Source organism: Corticium candelabrum, chromosome 12 (assembly GCF_963422355.1).
Source record: "Corticium candelabrum chromosome 12, ooCorCand1.1, whole genome shotgun sequence".
Taxonomy (NCBI): domain Eukaryota; kingdom Metazoa; phylum Porifera; class Homoscleromorpha; order Homosclerophorida; family Plakinidae; genus Corticium; species Corticium candelabrum.
The window spans coordinates 4806529-4815040 of NC_085096.1; the positions used below are offsets into that span (position 1 = coordinate 4806529).

The 8512-nt window shown below is 40.9% G+C and overlaps 1 protein-coding gene across 3 annotated transcripts; it reads left to right on the top strand.

Moving 5' to 3' along the window:
* The first annotated feature begins 749 nt into the window (after positions 1-749).
* Positions 750-7990, top strand: LOC134188131 (MAM and LDL-receptor class A domain-containing protein 1-like). 3 transcript variants are annotated; one of them, XM_062656326.1, is made up of 13 exons: positions 750-807; positions 1417-1758; positions 2523-2654; positions 2721-2870; positions 3596-3858; positions 4196-4283; positions 4727-4801; positions 5205-5283; positions 5347-5582; positions 6008-6086; positions 6143-6390; positions 7255-7329; positions 7400-7990. In XM_062656326.1, exons 2-13 carry the CDS (start codon positions 1512-1514, stop codon positions 7726-7728), a joined length of 2001 nt encoding a protein of 666 aa, XP_062512310.1. In that variant the 5' UTR covers positions 750-807; positions 1417-1511; the 3' UTR covers positions 7729-7990. The 3 variants fall into 3 exon arrangements, with proteins under 3 accessions (XP_062512310.1, XP_062512308.1, XP_062512309.1); XM_062656324.1 differs by lacking the exon at positions 750-807 and having other exon boundaries at positions 1252-1758; XM_062656325.1 differs by lacking the exon at positions 750-807 and having other exon boundaries at positions 1252-1758; positions 5220-5283.
* The last annotated feature ends 522 nt before the right edge of the window (positions 7991-8512 follow it).

The following is an 8512-nucleotide window of genomic DNA, read 5'->3' on the forward strand; positions in this document are numbered from 1 at the left end:
TCGTTTTATTTATTTGTGTGTGTTTATTGTTTTGATTGTTTGCCTGTCTGTTTTTTGTGTATTTGTCTGTTTGTTTGTTGGTCTGTTTGTTTGTTTGTTTATCTAGGTGTCAGTGTGTTCAACATTTGTCTGTTCTTTCTTTCATTTGTCTGTCTGTCATATTGTCTGTCGGTTTGTTAGTTTGTTTATTTGTCTTTTTGTATTTTATTAAATTTTAGTTGTAGAATAAATGCTTGATATGCTAGGTCATTACGTGTACATTGAGACGTCAAGAGCAAGCAATGCACAAGCTGTACTTGCAAGTTCTGCTGTGACCAATTCAAATGAAACGACCTGTAAATTGTCAATGGCTTATCATATGTATGGCTCACAAATTGGTACATTGGAAGTGATTGCTCACACTACGTACGGAAACTCTCCATTATGGAGTCGTTTTGGCAATCAGGGGATTTGGTGGTTAACCACTACTGTTGACTTTGGAAACATAAGTGGCTCGTTTGAAATTTTTGTGAAGGCTTCACATTCATCTGGCTTTAGAGGAGACATTGCTTTGGATGATCTTTCACTGACTAATTGTTCTCCAGTGAAAGCTCAACCATTTCCTAGTGAGTTACAACTGTATGCTCCATGTCTTTTAGTACTTACTCACAATTCTAATACTTACAGGCACGACATGCTCGTTTGAAACCAATCATTGCGTGTGGTCTAATGATGTCACTAATGACGTTGATTGGATTATGTGGCAAGGAAGTACTTCTATATATCAAACTGGGCCTGCTGATGATCACACATACCAAAATGGCAGTGGTAAGGAAGCAAGCAATTGATAACACACAATTTGATTTAAGCATTCTATTTTTATGTGTTTACTTCGTCAACTTTTTGTGTGTTTATTTGGTTTCTTGAATGCCTTTTCGTCAGTCAGTTATTTCTATTTAATTAAATATCAACTTGTATCTGTGTAGGTGTGGTATGGTGTGTGTGTGTGTGTGTGTGTGTGTGTGTGTGTGTGTGTGTGTGTGTGTGTGTGTGTGTGTGTGTGTTTGTGTGTGTGTGTGTGTGTGTGTGTGTGTGTGTGTTTGTTTGTTTGTGTGTGTGTGTGTGTGTGTGTGTGTGTGTACGTGCATGTGTGCACGGATAAACATACTCATGTATGAGTGCTAAATGAGTTTATATATTCATCTGTGTTGTTTGTTTGTTGGACCTTATCTTGTTGTGTACGTGTTATATCTTGTTGGTTATTTGTTTTCAATCTACTACCTACCAGCTGTGCATTTATTTATTTGTCTGTTTGTTTGTTTATGTGTCTGTTGATTGCTTCACCAATTGTGTATCATTCCTTACCATTTAATGTTGTTCTCTACGCTTTTTGTGTCTTCCTTCTTTTTTTGTGTTTCCAGTTTGCTCTATTTACAGGTAAGTACATCTACTTTGAAGTCACAGGTCCACCCTATTCTAGTCATGCCGCTCTTGTCAGTCCGGAGTATCTCAAGAGTGGCAATGCATGTCGCATGCAGTTTGCATATCATTTCTATGGCAGTAATATTGGAGACATGGACGTCTACTTTGTGACTAATAGAGATGGAAAAATTCATAATTTGTGGTCTACAAGGGGAAATCAAGGAAACGTTTGGCATATGCGATCAGTACTTATTGGACCACAGACGGACTTCAACATCTATTTTAATGGCACTCATTATAGAGGTATCCTGGGTGATATGGCACTGGACGATATCTCATTTTTTGACTGTGATCCGAGTAAGTCTGTTTATTACTATTAATGAGCTGTGGGGAGTTGATACTATGACATGCAATGTGCAAGAGTACGGGAACAGATAGGCAGATGGTGTGGTGACTGTGTGTGTGGGTAGGTGAGTGAGTGGGGCTGCTGGATACGATGCACATAGAAACAAATGGCAAATTGGGTAGGGAGGTTTTGTAAGTTGGTGTGCAACTTGAATGACAGGAAACACACTGAGTAGCAGGCTGCCTGGTTTACAATATAGTGCCAGCGCTCATTTAAGAGACTACCTTGATGGAGGGGGCATCTTGTGATGTTGACACTGATGTTGACGCCGGATTTGGATTCATTTTTATTTTAGCACCATCGTCAGCATCAACATCACCAGCATTAACATCAGCGTCAACATCAACATCTGCGCCAACATTAGCGTCAGCATCAACATCAGCACCAGCATTAATATCAACACCAACATCAACATTAGCGCCAACATCAACATCAGCATCAGCATCAACGTCAGCACCATGATCACCATCGGAGTCAACGTCAACGTCAGCATCTGCACCAACATTAACATTAGCGTCAGAATCAACATCAGCGTCATATTGTAAACCAGGTTTAAATAACGGGAGGCTGACAAGTATACGTGTAGTTACAGTAGGCAGGTAATTGGGACCTACGCATTAGACAAACACACTCATACAGGTAGAAAACAGAGACACACACACACATTAGTAGTGTTTGTATAGGAGTGTATGATATGTTTGTGATTTTTCTCTAGACTTTACACAAAGACCATGCACCAAGAATGAGTTCACTTGTTTACAGAGCAAGCTGTGTGTGGAAACAGATTCACTGTGTGACTTACGCAGTGATTGCTATGACAACAGCGATGAAACACATTCTTCTTGCAGTCAGTCAAACGCCACCTGTCGTCATGTTTTGATTATACCTTATATCTTGATTATTAATTTGATAGAGTCGGCATTTCGATGTGATTTTGAGCAAAGTATGTGTGGATTTACAAATGATGAGAATAACGACGACTTTGACTGGACGTTGGCTCGAGGCTCAACGTTCAGTTTACAAACAGGACCAAGATCTGATCATACGATAGGGGACTCAAATGGTTAGATCACGAGATTTTTTTGCTATTAAACATGTTGTCTACTGCAGTGTTTTGTAACCACCAAGCCTATTGCTACAACTCCAATTAGTAGTCTCTCCTCGTATGCTACTTTACTATGTATTTGATTCCTGTGTTCATTGTTGGACGTAGAAAAGTTTGGCAGTAAGTTTTGTAATGATTTCAGGGTGTACCCCATGATTTTTGCAAGGCATATCTGTAACCACGCGTCACACAAAGTTTTTATAGCTACTGCATGCTCCCCACACAAAAGATTTGATGCTGTTTTGTCTACTGACATGCTTCACTTCGCAAACTGTGGTCACCGAATGCTTGTGGTTAGAGTAAGAATACCAACAGATAGTGATGTCAGTAGTGGACGATGCATGACAACCATTGATGCTGTTTGAGTACTTGTAAGTCTTTGCCTTATTAATTGATCTTATCTTCAAACGCAAGCATCCCTGGCACTATATCCATAGATTTAACTTGTTTGCCTCCAAAACAACTTTCTCATTTTTCGAACTACAAAAGGTCTATTGTCTTCATAGCTCATCACTGCCTACTCAGTAAAGCAGGTCGTACATGTACCAAGCTGAAGCCAAGGCAGTATGCAATGTCATGCTTTTTGTATGCTGTGGACAACCCTGTTATAATGGGGGATGGGACTGGGTATTTGCAGGATGTTTGGACAGTGAGAGTAAGCAGTAGGATTGTTTAATTGTTAGGTTGTTATATCTACATTGAGGCTTCATACCGTGCTACCGGTGACACTGCTATTCTGTGGAGTCCGCTTTTTAATTCTTCAACAACCGCGAACTGTTCTGTCAGGTTCTTTGCTTTTATGTACGGTCGACATATGGGAAGTCTGGTTGTGTCTCAAGTTATTGGAACATCGTGGACTCAACTCATGAATATTAGTGGAGAACAGGGACAAGACTGGAAGAAATTTAGCTTGATCGTTCCTTTATCAGGAGGGAAGAAATTTAAGGTGATTGTTTAAATACAGCTAGGGAGGGTGTGTGTGTGTGTGTTAGTGTGTGTGTGTGTGTGTGTGTGTGTGTGTGTGTGTGTGTGTGTGTGTGTGTGTGTGTTTGTGTGTGTGTTTGTGTGTGTGTGTGTGTGTGTGTGTGTGTGTGTGTGTGTGTGTGTGTGTGTGTGTGTGTGTGTGTGTGTGTGTGTGTGTGTGTGTGTGTGTGTGTGTGTGTGTGTGTGTGTGTGTGTGTGTGTGCGGACATGTGTGACTGTGCATGTGTGCATGTGATGCTTACGTTTTGTACTCACACAACCCAGCTCGTGTGATTCATGCTGCTATTTTAATGCTTTAGCTTGCCTTTGAGGGAGTTCGTGGGAATGGCTATGCTGGTGATATTGCAATAGACGACTTGACGTTCAGCACATCTTGTCCAAAACCAGGCAATAAACCTATTTGAGTCCCAACAGGCTTATTATGAGACTGACAGTTGGTGGTTTGTAATATGAAGTTTACTACATGATCAGATATTTAATACATGATAGGATACACACGTGTGCGCGCGCACACACACACGCACACCACACACACACACACACACACACACACACACACACACACACACACACACACACACACACACACACACACACATACACACACACACAAACGCATGCATTTACGCACGCACGCACGCACTCACACACACACACACACACACACACACACACACACACACACACACACACGAACATTCGCAAACTGTAAATTTGGACTTGTGACGCACGCGTTTAAACACATGCGAAAAACTAGATTTTCTATACTAACATCTACTGATATGTGCGTGCCTTCTGCAGTTTGTTTTCGTCAATTCTTCTATTTTCAGAACTTTCCACTGACGCAATGACAACATCTACTCCAACTGCAGCCAAGAGATTCGTAGACCCTTGTTTTACATCAGGTACTGTTCTATTGTTCGTCTGTCTGTTTGTTGCTGTATAGAATGTACTCACGGTTGTAAAAGATTTCGCTGTCTTCGTTTAAGTTTTGAAATATTTCAATTTGATTTGACCGATTGAGTGTACAATGGCTAATCAAATGTAGCTGCTCATGCACAACGAGCAATGTAGTAATGTGCGACGTAGAGTAAAGTTTGAACTTGACGTTTTGATGCGAATGTAGTTCATAAAGTTGAATGTCAAAATAACTAGTATGTTTCTAATATTTCGTAGGAATGCATAGCATATATCTAAAAGCAAAAATTTGACACTGAACAAGTCAATGTTTCTTTTGTGATTAATTAATCAATTGTTAAGTGAATAAACACGTTAAAATCACTAAATGTTTTATTATATTGCGTACAGCTTCGTCTATTGCAGACGGAAGTGTGAGGCTTGTTGATGGGAACACTCCAAATGAAGGTCGAGTGGAAATATATCACAAGTATAGGAAGTCACTTTTTCTTGAAATTGCAATGGCTAAACATAAAATATTTGGTTAATACAGTGGGCGATGGGGAACAGTATGCGATGACGATTGGACTTCAACTAACGGACGAGTGGTTTGTAAGCAGCTAGGATACCGATACTACCGCAGTAGACTATATAATAGGCCAGGTAGTGGGAGTATATGGATGGACGATGTCAGATGCAGTGCAAGCGACTTAAGATTGCAGCATTGCTCATTTCGTGGTTGGGGAATTCACAATTGTGGTCATAGCGAGGATGTAGGCGTAATATGTGGTGAGTGTAATCAACTAAGCCATTATTTATAATTCTAATTTTACATAAATAAAATTATTTATGAAAATTAACAATCAAATTTAATATTGTGAGTGTTTATTGCATTTCAATAGCTTTATTTAATTAACCGGTATTTTATCTACATATTTATATTCGGTTCGCTTGGTATCCGAAATTCAAAGCACGGACCTGTTGAACACAGGGCTTCTGTTGAACACAGGGCTTCTGTTGAACACAGGGCTTCTGTTGAGGCATGTCTTATGTGGCCAATTTGGTACGTAGGAAAATTGTATGTAAACATTGTAATTTGAATTTAAAAATGTTCAATATATGGTTTGTACTTTGTTACATAATAAGATTATTTGCTCATGAGTGTAAGATTGCGTTAGATAAATTAAGTAAGGAATGTACAAAAATTTGTGCAGGAACTGCAATCGACGGTGACGTTCGACTTGTTAATAATGGATATACTGCAAATGCAGGAAGGGTCGAAATTTATCACAAGTAAGTCATGATTACTGCCATTTTGCAACTCAAGCGCAATTTTTATTTCTATACAGTGGGGAGTGGGGAGGCGTGTGCGGTGACGGTTGGGATTTGAATGATGCGAATGTGGTGTGTCGACAACTCGGTTACTCACGCAATCATAGTGCCGCTACTCGCTCATATTTTGGGCAAGGCTGCGGAAGAATATGGATGAGCAATATTGATTGCCATGTTTGGCGGTATTCACGATTAGCTGACTGCCCTTTCTCAGGCTGGGGCGTACGCAGCTGTGATCATTCTGGATATGCGGGTGTGATCTGCAGTAAGACAATAATTATTACTATAGCATAGGAAATTGCTGTCTATTGTGATAATGTCTATAGCTTCTTTTATCTATAAGAAATCACTTTTTTAATATCTGCATTTATAAAAAATTTTGTGTGATCGATTGTAGGTATGTTTGTCGTCAATTCTTACACACACACACACACACACACACACACACACACACACACACACACACACACACACACACACACACACACACAATGGACAAATAGAAAAATTTTAAGCTCGCCACGTCTTTCGGCGTCGACCTTGAGGTCAGTTACGGAGATAGCTCCCCCTTCCTCTAGAGACAGGGCCTCTATGCGCTACGTGGAGTCTTGGGGCCAGCGCTACAATCCACCTGGATCTTGGCCAGAGTCATCCAGGGTCACTGACAATGGCGCAGCTCTGGGACTGGACACCAAGGCCCACACGTGCCTGGCTGCTGCATGATATTGCTGCCAAGCCAGCGGTCTTGTCCACCCCAGTCAATGACCAAGTACTCATTTATACTCCTGAGTCGAGACAAGCAAGTGTGGATGAGTTTCTTGCTCAAGGAAACTGCGACAGTGTCGCCTCCGCCAGGATCGAACCTTCAGCCCTCATCACGGAATACAAGATCCCGGATGTCATCAACAATGCTCTACCATCTGCTCCACCGCCCACCGCCCACCACCCACCGCCCACCACCCACCACCCACGCCCACCACCCACCACCCACGCCCACCACCCACCCCCACTCACCCCCCCCACACACACACACGTACGCACGCACTCACGCACACACACACGTGCTTCTTATTTTAGTATAAGTAAGAGTCATATTTGTTATATTTAATTTTTATCATATGTGTATTAGGAACACCTGTATTAATCACTGACTGGTGGTGGTCTAATACAACAAAAACACCGCCTAGAAAAGATGATAAATCAGGTAAGTTTGATCATTTTCTGGTTTTGAAACGGTAAAAGGTACAGATTTCTTTAATATTAATTTCGTATAGCGACTTCAATAATTGTTGGAGTTACAGTTTCTGTAATGTCGGCTCTATTGGTATTTGTAATCGTTATATTTGTCATAATCCGGGTAAGACGCAGACAGGCGATCACTACAACAACGACGACAACTAGTGCTCAAGTATCGGCTGGCCAACCGGCGCAGGCACAGTCGGTAATTTTCGTACCATCTGCATATCTGAATGTGACATATCCCAGTCTTCACTTCAATTCTAATGAATTGGGAGCTCCGCCGCCCTACGAGACGGTGATTGGTTATCGAAGCGATAGCCAAACAGTGAACTTTGGTGGGATGAATCAGCAGTACGTCGCCTGACCTCTAATGCATTGAATGGCAATGTATCTCAAATGTGACAAAGCTGCTGTTTATATATCTCGTCTCGTAGCTTGACGCTGTAATGTTTGCATTTGAATTTTAACGAAAATAATAGTGAAGTGTTGATTTTACTGATTAGAATATTTTAAAATGACATTTTTAAAATTTTTTGATGAGATTGAATTATTGCTGGTAAATTAATTAATTGTATGTCTAGCTTGTATTGCTATAATGTGAAAGTATTTTACGGCTGCGCAGCCTAGACGAATATGTCTCTTTCTTCGCTCCGTCGCATTGTTGTATTTTGGGAACACATGCACACATACACACACGTACACAAGCACACACACACAGACACACACACACACACACACACACACACACACACACGCACACACACTCACACACACACACACACACACACACACACACACACACACACACACACACACACACAATCACAAATACAGAGACACCTACACACAAACACACACACACAGAGACACACAGACACACACACACACACACACACACACACACACACACACACACACACACACACACACACACACATACAAACACACACACACATCTGCCAAGCCTAATTTCAATTGCTTAGCTAGTTAATCACTTAATTAATTGCCTTTATATTTGAATACAAATTTCGAATTAGAGACGCAATTGTTAAAGGCTAATGCTATGACTAACAACTCATTGCTCATGTTTGCAATCATTACAGGTAAGTAATTTGTTCATTGTTTACATTCAGCTGCCAGGTTTGAGC

Coding starts and splice junctions, on each gene's coding strand:
- LOC134188131 (XM_062656324.1), top strand. CDS start 1,302: ATGTGTCTGTTGATTGCTTCACCAATTGTGTATCATTCCTTACCATTT. Junction 2,871..3,595: donor TACGATAGGGGACTCAAATG/GTTAGATCACGA, acceptor TTTAATTGTTAG/GTTGTTATATCTACATTGAG. Junction 6,087..6,142: donor AGGGTCGAAATTTATCACAA/GTAAGTCATGAT, acceptor ATTTCTATACAG/TGGGGAGTGGGGAGGCGTGT.